This window comes from Arachis ipaensis, chromosome B04 (genome assembly GCF_000816755.2).
Source record: "Arachis ipaensis cultivar K30076 chromosome B04, Araip1.1, whole genome shotgun sequence".
In the NCBI taxonomy this organism is placed as follows: Eukaryota; Viridiplantae; Streptophyta; class Magnoliopsida; order Fabales; family Fabaceae; genus Arachis; species Arachis ipaensis.
In genome coordinates this window covers 106,226,889-106,248,149 of record NC_029788.2, presented here as the reverse complement: position 1 = coordinate 106,248,149, position 21,261 = coordinate 106,226,889, and the positions used below count along the sequence as shown (strand labels likewise).

Genomic DNA, 21,261 nt, shown 5'->3' with positions numbered 1-21,261 from the left:
TACGAACCTAATTAAAAATTTCGCGAAACTATAGGACCAATAGAATAATTAAACCTTAAACTAATTAAACCAATCAGTTCTATACCATAACTGATAAAGAATATTAAACAAGTATTTGATCAGAGAAGAAAGTAAATTGGTTCACTTATGGGTAGGTTCATTATCAAAAGTTTTTTTCCCAACTGAAGACAATTCTCAGTTATTGCATGAAAGAGATATCATGAAGTATGTTAGAAGCATCATTCTAAGTCAAGTAGGTCCTGATTCCATTAGAGAGAAACTACTTCCTCAATTGGAACACCTTTGCTCAGAGACTTTACAGAGGTGGTCAACTAAAACATCTATTGAACTTCAACACTCTTCTGCCAATGTAATTATATTTCTACTTGCCACTAATTCTAGTTGTTTATTCTTATTATTATTGACTTATTGCTGTTGGTCTGGGTGGTGAACGAATGTAAAGATATTTTTTAATTCTATTTTTTATTTAAATAAATTTTTTAAGAATATAAAAAATTAGTCATTAAATTTATCATTAATATATAACTATGTATATTTAAGGACAATTTACGTTATTAAATTGTTTCACCCTCAATATTACGCAAATGCATTGTTTCCAATTTCAATACGCAAATACATTGTTTCACTATTTTAAGTAAACCGCTACTGGCAGTAGCGGTTTATGTGTGTGAGTGTAAACCACTACTGGCAGCAGCGGTTTACGTGTGTGCGTGTGTGAGTGTAAACCGCTGCTGCCAGCAGCGGTTTACGCGTGTGTGTGAGTATAAACCGCTATAGGCTATAGCGGTTTACGTGTAGTGTGCTGAATGTGGCTGCCTATATAAACCATGGAGGGGCCAAATGTGGAGAAGTAGAGTGTTATTCACAAATGGAGGGGGAGGATAGTTTTGTGGCTCTGGTTCATTGCTCTGAAAAAATTCAAAAGAGCAAAAGGCATGGTGTAAAATTCACAAATAGAGAACCGCTTAGTATTTTTATCCGATCGTCGAATACGTTGGCAGAGATTAAGCTAAGCATATTACGGAAGCTCGGTACCTGTGGGACGAAGTGGATAAAAAATTATTTTACAAGATTCCCATTGCCGTTGTGTCAACCGGTGTGAGATATGAGACCTTCGTGATCGGGTCGGATGAAGACTTGCAGGTCTTGTTTCACTGCAGGCGTAGTTTTCCGGAGGTGAGAATACCTGAGCTGCTTGCGAAGTTGGAAGATGGTGTGGATAGCTCTGGGGCATCGGCACCGAATCCTCAGTCGACCCCAGCTGATGGTGCATCAACATCGATGCCTGTGGTAGCAGCGGCAGTTCCGAATGCTGAGCCCGAACATGCTGGGGCTGTTCATGCATATATTGCTCCTGTTGTTCCTGATTTTGAATGCGATGTCGGACCGGATCGAGTTGAGAATGCACTGTTTGACGATGATTCGGATGAGGAGCCTGTCGATATTGGTGGGGACAGTGATGATGATATTCCAAGAGGTGGACGTTCAGCCCATGGAGGTTCCGGTTTTGGAACACAAGAGTACCCTCCCCACCTCTCTTCTTTGAACTTGGAAGCCATCGGCCAGCACCAGAATGTAGATGCAACATTCGATGGGCAGGGGATGCATGATGGGACACCTATGACTGAATTTCAGATTGGCCAATCGTTCCAGAGTAAAGAGGAAGCCGTGTTGAGTGTAAAAGATTACAGTATTCAGCGTGGAGTTGAGTACAAGATTATGGAGTCTGACAATCTGAAATACCAAGGGAGATGCAAGGAGTTTGGTAACGGGTGCACGTGGTTGATTCGGATAGTCATGCGGAAAAGGAAGAACACATGGGAAGTTAGGAGGTACAACGGTCCGCACACGTGTATGGCCACATCGATATCAAGCGACCACAAGCAGCTTGATTATCATGTCATCTGTGCGAGAATCTATCCATTGGTTCGAGCTGATGCGTCGGTGTCGATTAAGGTGTTACAAGAGGCAACGGAGGCGACTTATGGATTCAAGCCTAGTTATCGGAAGGTGTTGTTGGCGAAGCAGAAGGCAGTAGCGCAAATATATGGCGATTGGGAGGAGTCATATGCTGATCTGTCTCGGTGGATCCTTGGGGTCACATGCACGATGGAAGGTTCCGTTGCTCTACTGAAGACGTCCCCGGTTAGGGTGGGTGACCAAGTTGATGAAGATAGAGTCTACTTTCATCGGATGTTTTGGACATTCCCTCCGTGTATTGAGGCATTCCGCCACTGTAAGCCGCTCGTAAGCATCGACGGAACACACCTCTATGGCAAGTATGGCTAGACATTGTTGTTGGCGATCGCTCAGGATGGTAACTCGAATATTTTGCCTGTTGCGTTTGCACTCGTGGAGGGAGAAAATGCAGAGTCTTGGTCATACTTTCTTTCGAACCTTAGAAGGCATGTCACTCTACAGCAAGGTATTCTCGTGATCTCTGATAAACACAACGGCATCAAGGCTGCACTAGAGTCCCCCGATAGTGGTTGGCAACCTCCCCATGCTTATCAGGCATTTTGTATTCAGCATGTTGCTGCAAATTTTGCCCTCACTTTCAAGGGACAGGATGCGAGGTGGACAAACAGAATGGAGTATGAGAGGTGGACACAGCACAAGGATGGGGAGAGAAGATATGGTCACATGACGACCAACATTTCTGAGTGTGTGAACTCTGTCTTGAAGGGCACAAGAAACCTACCGGTGACGTCTCTTGTTATGTCGACATATCTCCGGCTGGCGGAGTTGTTTGTTGTCCGGGGGCACACGACAGAGGCACAGTTAGGGTCCGGGCACCGATTTTCACAGGCAGTAGTTAAGGCCATTGAGCGTAACCTGAAGGATTCGAGGTGCTTTACCGTGACTGTGTTTGATAGACATCACCTTGACTATACAGTGGCTGAGACGACACCCACCGGCAAATTCTCTTTGGGTAGCTATCGGGTTTCTCTAAGGGATCGTACCTGCGATTGTGGATACTTCCAGGCACTGCACTACCCCTGTTGCCATGCCCTCACATGCTGTGCGCAGTCACGGCTAGATTGGGCCACTTATGTCGATGAGGTGTACACCATGTCTGAGGTCTTTAAGGTGTATGAGATGTCCTTTTCACCTTGTATTCCAGAGGGGCTTTGGCCACCATATGACGGCCCGACAGTGATCCCCGACCCGGGCATGAGAAGGGCAAGAGAAGGACGACCACGGTCCACCCGCATCTGCAACAACATGGACGAAGCTGACACCAGCCGACCTAAGAGGTGTGGCCTGTGCAGGCAGCCCGGTCATACTCGAAGGGTTTGCCCTCAGCGAGGTTCTACTAGCGGCATCTAGATTTATCATGATTTAGTTCGTTTGTGTTAGTCTTCGTGATTACAAATGTGTCTGTTTGTATCAGTTATGAGTTTTAAGTCTTTTTGGTTTAAATGTTAATGTTAATATAAGTAGTTATTTATCACTTTTCTAGATTTATCGTGCTTTATTTCCGTCATAGTTGTACGATCAATATACATAAAGTCCATCAACATAAACATAAAGTAAAAACTAACCAAAATAACATTCATCCAACGAGAATAAACATAAAGTCCATCAACATAAACATAAAGTAAAAACTAACCAAAATAACAGTCATCCAACGAGAATAAACATAAAGTCCATAACCAGAACATAAACAACATAATGAGAAATGGAAAACAACAACACATGGTGCTAATCATCGCGATCATCTCGGGCTGCATCATGAAAGTCACCAAGGAGATGAGATCCTGTCCCACATCGAGCGGGACGCCTGACTCGAGTCGGTCGGGCCGCCACCTGTCCAATGTCATCAACTGGATGGTCTAACCCAATCGCGGACTGGGGGGTGCCCCCCATGCTGAACCAAGTATCCAACGGGCTACCTGCAGGCACGTTCAGATCCACCACATACTGACCCTGATAATCATGTGGCTGGGAATGCATCTCCGTCATATGTGGCTGGTAAGCTGCGGTCTCGAACTGCACCTCCGACATCTGGGGCTGGTAAGACTGGCCACCAAACTGCACATTGGACGTGCCAGCATCATCCCTAATCAAATCAGCAAACTCTGCATAAAACCGTGGACTCACCAGCTGATCATCTAAATCCATAGTCATCGTCAGCGTCTCAGGCTGGGCATACATGTGAGAGCTGGCTCTGGCATCGGAGAGTAAGATCTGCTGGTGAATGTCTCCCCTCCAGCCTCAGTCACTGCGGTCCCACTAACTCCACCACCGAACTGCGTGGGATCCGCAGTTCTCCCACGTCTGGCACTAGACCGACGAATACGGTGATCGACCTCAGCTCTAGCCTCTCTGCCTGCATCATCCTCCTGCATCGCATCATGTAACCATCGCCACTCTCGACCGGTGTCCCTAGTACCAACACGACGGCGTTTCTCAACACGGCGGTTATCTGGCATATCAGGTAGCTATGATCTGCGTGGGACCTGGGATGACCCTCTCTGAAATGCCTCTGGATGTATCTGGGTGCCTCTAGGATCCACGAATGCTGTCCCCGGGCTAAGGAACCGCTGAGCCTCGCGGTACCATCAATCTAGGTAATCAGCAGATGGGCCAGGATCTGCCACTCGCTCAATGGAAATGACTGCATCAAGTCAGTTCCCCCAGTGCAAATGCTAGACCTGATAGTAATGGGGGAACCACCTATCCCCTTCCCTCTCGTCCTTAGCATGCAGCCAGTCTACGTTCAAAGCATCCTCGGGGATATGCTGTACTCCACCCAGCTGTGGAACAACCCTGTCAACCTAATGTCACTCGATGACCGCAAAGTATATCAAAGTAGTCACCGCTCGCCAGATGCGACTATGCTCCTCTGTAAGTATCTCTGGATGGACCACGGCAAGTACATCAAGCGCGGAGTAGGGCTCCCATACAATCTGAAATTTCAGAACTCATCATACATTACAACAACAAGTATATATCTAGTCACGACTAGAGAGCAAACCAAAAATAAAACTCTACTTGCTATAAAACTTACATCACGAGCGGTCAATCGATCCAATGCAAGCCGATACCTTATGACCCTCTGCTCCTTTCCATCGTTAAGAGGTAAGTAGGCAGACCACCTAAATTTAAGTCATATGAGACACAAACTTAAAAAAACGCCCAAGAAATTTGTTAACATTAAAAAAGCATAACCCACACCTGGATGCCAGCGGGAAAGAGAAAACCTCAAACCCGGTCGGCCTCAAAGACAGAAACCGCCAGAATATCTAACTCTGTAGCAACTGGAGCGGGCCCGCAAGATTAGTCACATTTCTGTTTGCTACCCGACACATGCATCGGTATAGCCATGCCAAAGCGGCCGACCCCCAGCTATACCTCCCCATGTCATCAAGGTTTGCCACAAATGGCAACCACCGTATATGTACCCGGTTCGCACTCTTGTCCCCAAATAACTGGGTCGATAACAGCATCATGATGTAGGCCCGTGCGTAGATGCGGACAGTCTCCTCGCTCGCATCTGGTGGTAGCACCCTAAACCTCTCGTGAAACCATGTAAAGTGTACTGTCATCTGCTTGACCTTATTCGGTGGAGGCCGCTCACCGAATAGGTCCTCAAACCACTCCCAAGCTGGTCGGCCACCCTCCATGTATTTCTCAAACTCACCAAGGCAACCACTCACAGCCTCCCCATCCACAGGCAGCCCTAGCTGGAATGCCACGTCCTGCAATGTCACTGTGCATTCTCCGAAAGGCATATGGAACGTATGCGTCTCAGGACGCCACCTCTCAACGAACGCACTAACCAGTGGCTCATCCAACCAGAACCATTGGCTGTTTAGCCTGGCCAAATGGTACAATCCAACCCTCTCTAAATACGGGATGATCCTTTCATGCATGGGCATATTCTGTTGCCGTCTCACACTGTATATACACCTAGTGGGCTGCACAGAACAACAAAGAAATACAGAGTCCAATTAAATTCTCCTATCCTTAAAAAAATTTCCATATCTAACTGGATACAAATATCTTAAACCATCAACAAATTCTCCTATATAAAAAAAATCCCTAGTCACGATAGTAAAAATAACAGCACACATACTTTAATAAATAACAGCCAGAAATGTTAAAATATTATAAAGCTTTAAAATTTAAAACTTCATATCATACAAATGCCCTAACCAAACTAAAATAATTCACTAACGTCAACTATCCCTTTCCCTAAACTAAACCAACACCATGTAGCATAACATTCATTGAAGGGATTTGAAATTCAGATAAGTAGTCATATTTATAACTTAATAAGAAAAACTCAAAATACTAAACCAAAATCAGTAAACTAACATCCTAGCATGCGAAGCCTAATTTCAAACTAGAGGGAATAATCTATAAATTCTAATTCGTCTACCTAACCTACCATTTTTCTGACTAACATATGCAAAGCCTAGAAAAAAATAAATGTTAATTAACCTCGTCACCAATAGAACCGGCAATATGCGTAACACCGTTCAGTCGGTACAGGGTCCTGCCTGCCATGATAACTCGCCAGAAGTCGCCGCTGAGATACCTCGGACCCACTCTCAACTTGCTCTGACCTCTCTCTAGAATTTCCTCTCTCTAAAAAACTCCACAAACCCTCTAAATGCATAATCCGCGGCTACAACCACGGTTTATATAGACAGCACACTACACGTAAACCGCTATAGCCTATAGCGGTTTACACTCACACACACACACGTAAACCGTTGCTGCCAGCAGCGGTTTACACTCACACACTCACACACATAAACCGCGGCTGGTTGTAGCGGTTTATGCACACCTGTAAACCGCTACTGCCAGTAGCGGTTTACTTAAAATAGTGAAACAATGTATTTGTGTATTGAAATTGGAAACAATGCATTTGCGTAATATTGAGGGTGAAACAATTTAATAACGTAAATTTCCCTATATTTAATTTATAATGTTATTTTACTTATTTTTTCAACAAGGTGACTAACTACTAAAATAATCATTTTTTATAGTTAAGCAATTAAACTTTTCGTTAAAACAAAATATAGTAGCCATTGTATTTTTATATTTTAATTTTATTTTGGTTATAAATGTAAATGCAGTTTATTATACTGTTTATTATGAAATTTGATTATAAATGTAAATTAAATTTGGTTATTGATGCAAGTGTGTGGTTATTTTGATTGGATGTTGATATTTGGTGATTGTGTAGTAGCATGATTGTTTTAGTTATGTTATATTGAAGTTAAAATTTAGAAATGTGTTGTGGATAGAATAGAGGATTGGGAGTTATNTATTTACAAATCTCAGTAGACTTTAACCTTTTTGAAATATTTTATTATTAAGGTATTTTTATCATTCAACTTTATGATTTATTCTCGTAAATTGATACATTAAAAGATGGATTAAATCATTATTGGCCAGAAAAAAACAAATATGAAATTATGGATAGACGAATGAAAAAAAACATAGAATGTGTAATTTTAAAAGGTTTGATCAATCTGAATATTTTAGATAGACTGTATTTATTATTGATTTTTTGGATATTTAAATCGTATTTAAGAATGTTAAAATAATCTCTTGTAGAACTCAAACTTATAGTCGCATTGCCATTGTCAATGCAATAAAAAAGACTAAGACTCATCAAGTTGAAACCGAACTTATGTGTTTTCAAGATCGAAGTAATGTATTATTATAAAAGATTCGTGTGTGCCTAAATGCTAATTTAGCAGAATATATTCCATATCCTATTAATAAATCTTCAGGTGTTATTTTATGCAAAACAAATTCTAATTCCAATTAAATCGGTATACAAACAAAACTAACTATAAATTAAAAAAAAAAAAGAAACAAATCCAGTACCCACAAAAGATTACCCCATTTGATAAAAATAATCAAAACCCTAACGAAACTTAGTTGCGCATAACAACCTAATTAACATTCCTATCTCCCCCTTCGATCTTCTTATTTTTCCTCCTGCATGACTTTTCCACCATTGCCATCACCATCAACACCAACTAAAACCACAACCTCCGTTGCCACTAACAAGTAACCACCACAATCAACCAACTAATCACCACAATCAACAACAATAATAATAGTACCACCATCCTCACAAGCAATAATTAATAGAGTGTTGATTGTGGTGTTGATGGTAGTATTGATGATGATGATAATATGAGGATCATAGTGGAGGAGAAGAGAATGAGAAGGTGGCTGAAAATGGTGGTAGTAATGGTAATTACAAATTAGGTTGTTAGCAGAGTTAAGCCAGTTAACACTTTTTTTTTTGTCGAGCATATGTAATCATCTGTGTTTATTGTACTTGATCCGTTTTTTTTTTACGGTTAATTTTACTAGTATTCAAACATTTTATAGTTAAAAATAATAATTTACTGGTCAATATTATAGCTTCTAATATTCTATTTTATTCATAACAAAATGCAATAGAAAAATGCGTGATATTTTATATTGGAAATATAATTGTATGTAATGATTACTTAAAAAATTACATAATTTTTTGTTTTAATTATTTGTTGTCACGCATATAAAAAATAGTTATTAAATTAGTCAAATATATTTATTTTATATTTTTTAAATAAAAATATTAAAAATTTTATACTAATAATAAATTCATTATCTATCGTTAGGAGTTAGGACACATATTAAGTAAACCCTGGTTTTATAATCATATGAAATATAGACTCACTTCTTGTTAGTTTTGTTCTGTGGCAGCTGGTGCTTGACTTCTTTGGAAAGCATTATTTTGGGTATGATCCTGAGAATTTAACTGAGAATGAAAAGATATCAGAAACTTTCGTGAATTTCTTCGGTGATGGACTTATGGCAATTCCCTTAGATATTCCTGGCACCACATACCACACATGTAAGAAGGTATTGAATGTTGATATATGATCCACTGTAAAAATATCATAATCACGCATGATCTTCAATCTACACTTCTAATGATTTTGTTAATAAATTAGTGGTTTAATAATACTCTTTTTTTTTTTTTCTTTTTGATGTGATTTTAATAATACTCGTTAAAAGTATATATAAAAAAAATTTATCATTAAAATTGTGTAAAAGTTTTATACAATCTTGATCAGGGGCAGAGCTACCTATAAAGAAAGGAGATAATTTTAATTTTTTACATGTAAATTATATGTAAATTTCAGTTTAGTCTCTCTTAAAATTTTATTTTAATCTTATTTTATTGTGTAAATATTTTTTGTCCCCTCTAATATTTCATTTAGCTATGTCTTGATGACAAACTTCTCAAGAATATAATATTATAGAGGAGAGGCGCAAATCTCCCGAGAAATTTTTGTTGAAAAGTTAATCAAAGATATGGGAACTGAGCATCCTATGAACAAAGATCAAGTTATTTACTTTATGACGGAGTCTGGCTGGCTACTTTTCTCACAAATTCAATAGCCTTGGCATTAATCTTCAACTTTTTGGAGGATAATCAATCAACCATAGAAGAACTAAGAGTATGAACAAAAAAACTCATAACTTTTTAATTTGTAACATATAATCCAATTTTCTTTTTATTTTTTTCTTTTTGTGTCGCTATAATGTAATTTTCTAATATTTATTAAGCGTACATTTTTCACTTTCTTATTTTCTATTGCCACCTTTATTAGTTTATCATAGGAGAATAAAATAAATTAAAAATATAAAAATAGAGACGTGAACATACATATGCATGCATAAGATTCTGATATTTATCAAAAAATGAGAAAGGATATGGATTCTGATTAATCCTATACAAATAACTCAAAATTTAAAGGGTAGTTATTACAACAAAATAATATTTTTGTGACGGTACGGCCACTAAAATTTTTCATGATGAACATAAAACTGTAGTCAATTTAAGTGTTGTCTGAACACTCTAACTATCAGAATGTCATACTCTTAAAACTTAAATTATATTACCACTCGAAAGACTTTTTAATAGATAACATACATCCATACAAAACTCAATACTTACAGAGGAGGAAAATAAATAAACTCTTTCGAACTTCGTCACCCATAAAAAGAAAGGACCTATAGGGAAGTGAGAACATCGTCCTCGCTGGTTATCACTATGGGGTTAGGGAATTATTATAACAGAATATGTGAAAATAAAGTTGTTTCTAAAGTACCGTGATTAATAGTCGGCTTATGTATCTTTTCAAAACTAAGGATTTAATATTCAAAATCTGAAATTCTTTTTAAAAGAAGAAGCTGTTAATTCTTCGAAAATCCTAAACCCATTTTAAAAGTTTTTCCTAAACAGTATGAATGATCAAGCTGTTCCAAGCATAGGTTCATTAAGTCTATATGGAACCAGTTTAGTTTTTCATACTTTTCCAAACCTAAAACTCAAATCAAACACGGCCTTCGGCCCATCTCGTAATCAACCACGGCCCTAGGCCCAAACAACTCAATCAACAACCAATTCACCACAATCCAACCAATTTTCAGTCACAAACACAAGTAAGAAGGTTCAAACACAATCAAGCAGTTACATCAAGTAGGACAATTAGCAATTAAACATAAATAATCACATAGACAAACCAATTACAATATGCACATCAAAACATGTCATATAGATGCATATGATGAATGCCTGTCCTATGGCGGATGATATTATCTATCTGTTATATAGCCAACCCGACACGTCCTGGTAGCTAACCATGGACTAAAACACCCACGGGAGCAAGCGGGTTTGAGCTACAACCCCCTTACTACTACCCGCTTAACCCAGAGCCAGTGGAATAACTACTACTGCGGCTACTACCCAGGAGGGTGTTTAAAAGCTCAACCTGGAGCAAGTGGGACGAACCACAACCCTTGCTACTACCCAGGTGTCAAAATTACTGACCTGGAGCAAGCGGGACAAACCACCATTGTAAGACCCGGTTAATTAACGGCTAATTAACCCATAAATAAGAATTTATTCTAGAAAGCCAAAAATATTATTTTTATGGCTAAATGTGATAGAGGAGAGTGAGACGAGAATTTCAGTACCAATTTTATAGAAATCGGACCAAGATTGGACCGAACGGACCAAACCGGGCCAACCGGACCCAAAGTGGGCCCTTGGCCCAACTAAACTAAACCAAAACCCTAGTTTTCAGCACTCTCTCTCCTCATTTGAGACACTAAACACGCTGAAATGGAGGCCATGGAGGGAAGAACACTCTCTCAAGTTCTCTCCCTTGGTTGATCTTCAAACCACCATAACTTTTGATATAGAGCTCCGATCGCCGCACCGTTTGCAGCCATGCTTTCACCGCGGAGAGCTCTAAAAAACATATACAATCAATCTTGAGGTAAGGCACGTTTTCTCTTCGAAATTCCAGCCCTTGTTTTCGAGTTTCATGGATGAAATGTTGAGATTTTGGGCTCTTTGATGTTATAGGACCCAACTCTCTTGAAGGAGAAGGTTAATCTTGTCTCCTTGAACCTTGGATATGGTAAGATTCTCAACCCTAGTGTAATTTATTGTTCTATGAGGTTTGGGCATTGAGATGTTGTGTATGGGTATGATGATTGTGGCTTAGGTTGTGTATATGTGAATATTGGAGCTTGATTGGTGATTTTCATATATGTGATTTTGAATATTGATGCCTTGATTTTGTGATATATGAGAAAATGCATGTTGCGATATATGCTTGATGAATGATTAAGGTTGAATTGGTGGGTGGTACCATGTTGATGGTGAGTATGATGTTGATTATGTGTAATGGTTGATTGGAAATGGTATTATTGGAAATTGGGATGAGGGAGGATGTATGACATGATATTGTGTTTGTCCTTTAGCCATTTGATTGAGAAGTGTTAAAAGGGTTGGATGGTGATTTTGGAAAATTTGGTAAAATGTCAATGTGTGAGTTGAGGATGGCTTGATGTTGATTTTGGTACATTTTAATTGATTTCAAAGAAAAGGGATGAAATTGACATGTTTTGATTGATTTTGAAAAGAGTTGAAAGTGGCTTGTTTTAAAAATGGCACTTTATGGTTTTGTATGAAAACATGGATTTTGGGCATACTTTGACGGGACATAACTTGGACTACGGATCTCTGATTTGTGCCAAATCTATTTCGAAATGAAGTTGGATCCGGGATGTCCATGCCGTTTGAAGAATGGGTGAAAAACGATTTAAAATGAGAAAGTTATGTCCGTCAAAAGATTGGGGGTTGAATCTGTAAATTCTGCAGCTTTTAACTTAGAAAATTTTTTAGCAGAATGACCCTCTGCGCGTAGGCGCACTTGGCGCGTACGCGCCGTTCTTCAAGAAAGCACCATCCACGCGTGTGCGTGGTGTGCGCAGACGCGTCGATGCGCTGCACCAAATGCCCAGCTATTTTCCCGAGAGTTGTGCCAGAGTTGTGCCAGTTTTGTGCCTGGGGCGCAAGAGCACCCACGCGTACGTGTGGTTGACGCTCACGCGTCGTTTGGCTATTTTTCAACCCGCGTGTCCGCGCGTATGACGCTTGCGCGTCGATGAGATTTTGTGGCCATCCACGCGTGCGCGTGGAATGCGCGTACGCGTGGCCATGTTTTCATCCCAAAGTTGATTTTTGAGTTTTAAAAGTCAAATTTCATACTTCTAAGCCTCCGATCTAACCACTTATGTCTTAAATCATTATAATGTGCCTAGCAATGAGACAAGGAGCTAGTAAATGTGGTAACTTGCGAGTGAAGCAAGGGAAAAATGAATGATCAATGAGGATCAAAGATGATTATGTGAGATGCGGAGGATGGCGGTGGAAGTGCTTGTTGTGCCATGGGCCGAAGGGCCGTAATTGTTAATGAATTGGCTGGTTATGGATTTAACCGTGAGCCGGATGGCTAGATTATTGCCGTGCTACGGCGGAGCCATGATTATGGCTAAGTATAAATGCATATATGTTGTTGAATGAATTGTGAATGTTTGCACTTCCACCATCGGAGATGAGGGTTTCCCTGGGAGGAAGCAGTGGCTAGCCACCACGTGCTCCAGGTTGAGACTCGAAGCTCTTGTGATCCTATGTCGTAAGTGTGACCGGGCACTGTGAAAGGCCCGGATGAGCTCGCCCTCGTAAATATTCACCAGTGAGGGTGATGGATATGGATCATGATTATGATCAAGTTTATGATGAGTATAACTCGAGTTGGGGATGCGCGACAGAGGGACAGTCCAATGGTTAGCTACCAGGACTTGTCGGGTTGGCTCTATAACCGACAGATGATATCATCAGCCACTAGAGGGATAGGCATTCATCATATGCATACTATATGAATTGTTTGAGATTACCTATTTAACTGCATATTACTTGCTAATTGTCTAAATGCCTTATCTGTTCCTATTTGTAAATCTCTTGTCTGATATAACTGTGTTTGCTATATTATACTATTGCTGGTGGTTGGGAGGTCTGAAGGAATTGGAAAGGGAAGTATTAGTTAGACTAAAGGATCTTTAGTCAGTTGCCACTTACGGTTTAGTTTGTTTATAAGCTTTGATATTATCTGGAGGAAGTTCTAGGATTGCTTTCGGCTTTCCTTTATTATTATGTATTATATATGTGGAAGCTGTTACCATGCTGGGGACCTCTGGTTCTCACCCATGCGGATTTTGTGGTTTTCAGATGCAGGACGTGAGGTTTCTCGCTGAGGCATTGATAATGCGAAATTGTTACTCTGAGGTTGTAAAATTGTTTTTCGTTCACTCCCTGGCAATGGCTCCAAAAACTGGTGCACAACACCATGGTCCAGACATAACTTCACAACTTCGCACAACTAACCAGCAAGTGCACTGGGTCGTCCAAGTAATAAAACCTTACGTGAGTAAGGGTCGATCCCACGGAGATTGTTGGTATGAAGCAAGCTATGGTCATCTTGTAAATCTCAGTCAGGCGGATATCAAATGGTTATGGAGTTTTCGAATAATAATAATAAATAAATAGAAAATAAAGATAGAAATACTTATGTAATTCATTGGTGAGAACTTCAGATAAGCGTATAGAGATGCTTTCGTTCTTCTGAACTTCTGCTTTCCTGCTGTCTTCATCCAATCAGTCCTACTCCTTTTCATGGCTGGCTTTATGTAAGGGCATCACCGTAGCTCCACACCTTAATCTATGGAGTGCAGAAACTCTACCGTATGAAAATACATAAGTGATAATGGTCCAGGCATGGCCGAATGGCCAGCCCCCATGAAATTCTAAGATAGCATAAAACTGATCAAAGATGAAAATACAATAGTAAAGAGTCCTATATATACTAGACTAGCTACTAGGGTTTACAGAAGTAAGTAATTGATGCATAAATCTACTTCCGGGGCCCACTTGGTGTGTGCTTGGGCTGAGCTTGAAGTTTACACGTGGAGAGGTCATTCTTGGAGTTGTACGCCAGTTTGTAACGTGTTTCTGGCGTTCAACTCTGGCTTGTGACGTGTTTCTGGCGTTTAACTCCAGACTGCAGCATAGAACTGGCATTCAATGCCCTTTTGCGTCGTCTAAACTCGGTCAAAGTATGGACTATTATATATTTCTGGAAAGCTCTGGATGTCTAATTTCCAACGCAATTAGAAGCGCGCCATTTCGAGTTCTGTAGCTCCAGAAAATCCACTTTGAGTACAGGGAGATCAGAATCCAACAGCATCAGCAGTCCTTCTTCTACCTCTGAATCTAATTTTTGCTCAAGTCCCTCAATTTCAGCCAGAAAATACCTGAAATTACAGAAAAACACACAAACTCATAGTAAAGTCCAGAAATGTAAATTTAACATAAAATCTAATGAAAACATCTCTAAAAGTAACTAGATTCTACTAAAATCATACTAAAAACAATGCCAAAAAGCGTATAAATTATCCGCTCATCACAACACCAAACTTAAATTGTTGCTTGTCCCCAAGCAACTCAAAATCAAATAGGATAAAAAGAAGAGAATATACTATAAATTCCAAACTATCAATGAAACATAGCTCCAATAAGATGAGCGGGACTTGTAGCTTTTTGCCTCTTGAATAGTTTTGGCATCTCACTTTATCCATTGAGGTTTAGAATGATTGGACTCTAAGCTTACTAAGCTTTTGAGGAGGAAAGAACTTGGCTAAGAAAGCCGTGACCAGCTTATCTCAAGAGTTCAGGCTATCTTTGGGTTTAGAGTCCAACCACACTCTAGCTCTGTCTCTTACAGCAAAAGGGAAAAGCATGAGCCTGTAGACTTCACGATCTACTCCATTAGTCTTAACAGTATCACATATCTGCAAGAATTCAGTTAAGAACTGAAAGGGATCTTCAGATGAAAGTCCATGAAACTTGCAGTTTTGCTGCATCATAGAAACTAATTGAGGTTTCAGCTCAAAATTATTTACTCCAATGGCAGGAATTGAGATGCTTCTTCCATGTAAGTTGGAATTAGGTGCAGTAAAGTCACCAAGCATCCTCCTTGCATTATTATTATTTTCGGCTGCCATCTCCTCTTCCTGTTCGAAAATTTCTGTAAGGTTATCTCTGGATTGTTGTATTTTAGCTTCTCTTAGTTTCCTTTTCAGAGTCCTTTCAGGTTCAGGGTCTACTTCAACAAGAATGTTCTTGTCCTTGCTCCTGCTCATATGAAAAAGAGGGAACAGAAAAATAATAATAATAGGGATCTTTTTTGCCCAGGTATAGAGGTTCCCCTGTGTGAGTAGAAGAAGAAAAGAATGTAATGTAAAGAAGGGAAGAAGAGAAAATTCGAACACAGATGAAAGAGGGGGTTCGAATTTGGGTGAGATGAAGTGTTAGTAGATGAATAAATAAATAGAAGGAGATGAGAGAGAAAGAGGATTTTCGAAAATAAAATTTTGAAAAGGGGTTAGTGATTTTCGAAAACTAGGAAAAAGTTAAAATTTAAAATTGAAACAATTAATTAATTAAAAAGAATTTTTGAAAAAGAGGGAAGTATTTTCGAAAATTAGAGAGGGATAGTTAGTTAGGTAGTTTTGAAAGAGATAAAAAATAAACAAAAAGTTAATTAGTTAGTTGAAACAAATTTTGAGAATCAAATTTTAGAAGATAAGAAGATAAGAAGTTAGAAAAGATATTTAAAAAAAGATAAGATAAAAAGATATTTTTGAAAAGATATGATTGAAATTAGTTTTGAAAAAGATTTGATTTTTAAAATCACAATTAATGACTTGATTCACAAGAAATTACAAGATATGATTCTAGAACTTAAAGTTTGAATCTTTCTTAACAAGCAAGTAACAAACTTGAAATTTTTTTTTTGAATCAAAACATTAATTTTTTATGACATTTTCGAAAATTATGAGATAAAATTAAGAAAAATATTTTTGAAAAATATTTTTAAAAATTTTGGAAAATAAATGAGAAAGATTTGATTTTTGAAAAAGATAAGATTTTTAAATTGAAAATTTGATTTGACTCATAAAAACAACTAGATTTTAAAAATTTTTGAAAAAGTCAATCCAAATTTTCGAAATTTATGAGTGAAAAAGGGAAAGATATTTTTTTTTATTTTTGAATTTTTAATGATGAAAGAGAAAAACATGAAAAAGACTCAATGCATGAAAGTTATGGATCAAAACAATGAATGCATGCAAGAATGCTATGAATGTCAAGATGAACACCGAGAACACTTTGAAGATCATGATGAACATCAAGAACATATTTTTGAAAAATTTTCAATGCAAAGAAAACATGCAAGACACCAAACTTAGAAATCTTTCATGTTCAGACACTATGAATGCAAAAAATGCACATGAAAAATAAGAAAAGACACAAAACAAGAAAACATCAAGATCAAACAAGAAGACTGGCCAGGAACAACTTGAAGATCATGAAGAACACTATGAATGCATGAATTTTCGAAAAATGCATAAAATTTTTAGAAAAAATGCAATTGACACCAAACTTGAAATTGACTCAAGACTCAAACAAGAAACACAAAATATTTTTTTGATTTTTATGATTTTATGATTTTTTTTTGGATTTTTTCGAAAATTAATGTGAAAAAGAAAAATAAGAATTCCAAAATTTTTAATATGAATTCCAGGAATCTTGTGCTCTTTAGTCTAAAGCTCCAATCTAAGGGTTAGACATGGCTTAATGGCCAATCAAGCTTTAGCATGTAAATCAGGTGGATCAGGAACAGCAGCAGGTGGATTAGCAACAACTGGCTTGCTCTTGATAATGTTGGGTTGGAAGCCCCAATCCAAATAAATTTAGACATGGCTTTACAGCAAGACAGGCTTCACATGCTTCATGAAACTCTAGAATTCATTCTTAAAAATTCTGAAGAAAAATATATTTTTGAAAAGATTTATAATTTTTTTTTTGAAAATAAAGGAAAATTTTTTTTGAAAGATTTTTGAAAACTTTTTGAAAACAAAATAAGAAGAAAATTACCTAATCTGAGCAACAAGATGAATCATCAGTTGTCCAAACTCGAACAATCCCCGGCAACGACGCCAAATACTTGGTGTTGTTGCCGGATTAAAAACTTGGCACCATTGTGGTCTGGAAACAATTGTGAATTGTTGTTCGAAATTGATTGTTCCCCGGTAACGCGGCCAAAAACTTGGTAATTGCGAAATTGTTACTCTGAGGTTGTAAAATTGTTTTTCGTTCACTCCCTGGCAATGGCTCCAAAAACTGGTGCACAACACCATGGTCCGGACATAACTTCACAACTTCACACAACTAACCAGCAAGTGCACTGGGTCGTCCAAGTAATAAAACCTTACGTGAGTAAGGGGTCGATCCCACGGAGATTGTTGGTATGAAGCAAGCTATGGTCATCTTGTAAATCTCAGTCAGGCGGATATCAAATGGTTATGGAGTTTTCGAATAATAATAATAAATAAATAGAAAATAAAGATAGAAATACTTATGTAATTCATTGGTGAGAATTTCAGATAAGCGTATAGAGATGCTTTCGTTCTTCTGAACTTCTGCGAAGTGGTTGTCAGGCACGCGTTCGTAGGGGAATGATGATGATTGCCACGTTCATCACATTTATATTGAAGTGCGAATGAATATCTTAGAAGAAGAATAAGTTGAATTGAATAGAAAAACAGTAGTACTTTGCATTAATTCGTGAGGAACAGCAGAGCTCCACACCTTAATCTATGGAGTGCAGAAACTCTACCGTATGAAAATACATAAGTGATAATGGTCCAGGCATGGCCGAATGGCCAGCCCCCATGAAAGTCTAAGATAGCATAAAATTGATCATAGATGAAAATACAATAGTAAAGAGTCCTATATATACTAGACTAGCTACTAGGGTTTACAGAAGTAAGTAATTGATGCATAAATCTACTTCCGGGGCCCACTTGGTGTGTGCTTGGGCTGAGCTTGAAGTCTACACGTGGATAGGTCATTCTTGGAGTTGTACACCAGTTTGTAACGTGTTTCTGGCGTTCAACTCTGGCTTGTGACGTGTTTCTGGCGTTTAACTCCAGATTGCAGCATAGAACTGGCGTTCAACGCCCTTTTGCATCATCTAAACTCGGCCAAAGTATGGACTATTATATATTTCTGAAAAGGTCTAGATGTCTACTTTCCAACGCAATTAGAAGTGCGCCATTTCGAGTTCTGTAGCTCCAGAAAATTCCCTTTGAGTGCAGGGAGGTCAGAATCCAATAGCATCAGCAGTCCTTCTTCTACCTCTGAATCTAATTTTTGCTCAAGTCCCTCAATTTCAGCCAGAAAATACCTGAAATCACAGAAAAACACACAAACTCATAGTAAAGTCCAGAAATGTGAATTTAACATAAAAACTAATGAAAACATCCCTAAAAGTAACTAGATTCTACTATAATCATACTAAAAACAATGCCAAAAAGCGTATAAATTATCCGCTCATCAGGCATGCTGGAGACTTCTGGATTAGCGAAGATCCTTTGTTCTCGGGACTCCGTCTTGGTTTATATATCTTGTTTAGATACTTTTATCTCCACTAAATAATACAAACTGTGATGACTCCTCTTATAGGAGATTTTTGGAGAATAGGGTTCTGTATTTGTGTCCCTTTGGGTTTCCTTTGGGGTTTCCTTATTTTATTATATGTATATATATTGCTATGCTCGGACCGGTTATCTTCGCATCCGGATTTGAGTTTTGATATTCCCATTTTTGACACTCTTTGTATATATATGATCTCGTGTTAGCTTATCCTTTGCTCGTTGCGTTATCGATCGGAGTGTTGTGCTTTCGAGTTGCGATTTTTGTTTACCCCTTTTTCTACAAAGGCTCCTAGTTATAATCCTTATTTATACTACTATACGTACTAAATTTTTGTTTTAGAGGTCGTAATACCTTGCCATCTCTGGATTATGACTTAAGCATAAGACTCTGTATGGTAGGGTGTTACAACCATCCTTGCTACTACCCAGGTATCTCAAACATTGACTGGAGTAAACGGGACGAACCACCATCCTTGCTACTACCCAGGTATCTCAAACATACATTTATTTATGTCATATATCACTTTCTCCTCAAATCACTTTACCTTGCAACCAAAAGTCCTTTCTCTTTATAGAATTCTTTTTCACACCATCTAATTTTCCCAAACCAACCTCAAAATCATTTCATTCTTAAACCATCCGCTTAACTACTTTAAATTAGGAATTATTAATTAATTACCACCACAAAGTTTCAAGATCTTAAGGGAGAATCTACCAAATTTTAATTTCTTAAATTCATTAAAGATCCTTAAAAATCATTCTTTTTCCTAATTTGAATCAAAATCAAATCACAGAAATCAGAAGTCCTAAATAATTTTCAAAGCCGAATCACTTAGAACAAAACCAGCCCATTCAAATCAAAGGCACCTTCAAGTTCACTTTTAAAACTAATTCTCTGACTTCTTCCAAAATATCACAAACAGAGTTACTCAATCAAAATTCAATTTTCTTTAAATCCACTAATACTTCTTCAATTGAAATCCTCAAGTCAAATTCAAAAATATAAACCCTTTTCACATTTAAAACAACCTTAAGACATAAGTTTCTTTGAAATGACTTGCTTCCAAAAGAGATATAATATTTTTCTCAAGAAAACAAGACTAAATTATAATTTTTATTTCAATAATTCATTTCAAAACACGGTTCATCACTTTCTTGAATAATTCAAGTAAAATAGTAAAAGTCTTAAACTCATAATTTTCCAAATAACATTTAAATAAAATCTCGGATTTTATAGGAATTTTGGCAACATCTCCCCTAAACCTTGGATTTTGTCACCCTTTCTGGGTCCCAACCAAACCATTCCACAACCCTTTTCAACGGGTTCAAAACCAAATCAGTTTAAAATCAAGTTGATACCAAAAATTTATATCATTCTTATATTTCAAGAAAATAGATTCAAACTCAATTCATTTTCAACGGATTAAACTTGTTTTCAAAACTTTAAAGAAACAACTTCGAGAACCGTCTGTTTAGCAAAACCAACAATAATCATGTCAAACAAACATTCATATCCAACCAAGACAACCAACAATACATAAGACTTGTACAATCACTAAAGATACATTTCTAACATCAGTATCCATATATAACAATTCCAATTTATAAAGTATAGTTTTTTGAAAAAAGCCCCTACCTCAATAAGTGAAACCATAACCCAAGCGCGTCAACTAAACTCTTTTCTCTCAACCCGAAATTAATGGCAACCGAAACCTCAGCTACACCTGCTTTCCCACTAGCAGAAACAACCTCAGTTGTAACAGGTAAAGTCGGTTTCTAATTCCTAAAAAAACATTAATATCGTGAAAAAATCTTAAAACACACAACGAAAAACTAAAGATGAGGATTCCAAGATAGAGACATTTACTGGAATAAAAGGAATGGTGCAGCAGCCACCCCGAACTTAATCGGCAGCAGCTCCGACAGTGGCCAAAAGCTCTAGTGGCTCAGCAGCAACCTCAATTTTTGACATGCAACCCCATAAAATTAACCTTACAACATCTATACATCAGAATCCTTAACTGCAGATAAAAAGAACGATTACAGTACGAGCTTCAGAGCACATGCAACTTACTGTGAAAGGAAGAATGACGGAAGTGGAGCAGCAACTCCAACAACAATCTCCTGCAGCAATAGTGCTGTTTACCGGCAATCAGAGGCGCGGCGGCGCAGCCTCCAGCGCGGCAGTGGCGAATGGCGGTGCTTTTCTTTCTCGGTGCATCCCTGAGTTGCACCTCTTCTCTCCCTTCCCTGGACGGCGGTGCGCAGCAGTGACAGACCCAACGACGGCAGCGACAAGGC

General features: G+C 38.3%; 1 protein-coding gene across 1 annotated transcript; it reads right to left on the bottom strand.

Moving 5' to 3' along the window:
• LOC110271559 (serine/threonine-protein phosphatase 7 long form homolog) lies at window positions 4,674-6,567 on the bottom strand. The gene is made up of 5 exons (XM_021122533.1): window positions 6,472-6,567; window positions 5,287-5,945; window positions 5,036-5,123; window positions 4,845-4,934; window positions 4,674-4,802 (listed from the first exon to the last, which is right to left on the bottom strand). The coding sequence occupies exons 1-5, from the start codon at window positions 6,535-6,537 to the stop codon at window positions 4,674-4,676; spliced, it is 1,032 nt and encodes a 343-aa protein (XP_020978192.1). The 5' UTR covers window positions 6,538-6,567.

Excerpts from the sequence above, each read along its gene's own strand:
- LOC110271559 (XM_021122533.1), bottom strand. The coding sequence starts at position 6,537 with ATGGCAGGCAGGACCCTGTACCGACTGAACGGTGTTACGCATATTGCC. Across the intron at positions 5,124-5,286 it reads AATCTTGCGGGCCCGCTCCA|GTGGTCTGCCTACTTACCTC; the intron begins GTTGCTACAGAG and ends ACTTAAATTTAG. Across the intron at positions 4,935-5,035 it reads ATCGATTGACCGCTCGTGAT|ATTGTATGGGAGCCCTACTC; the intron begins GTAAGTTTTATA and ends CTGAAATTTCAG.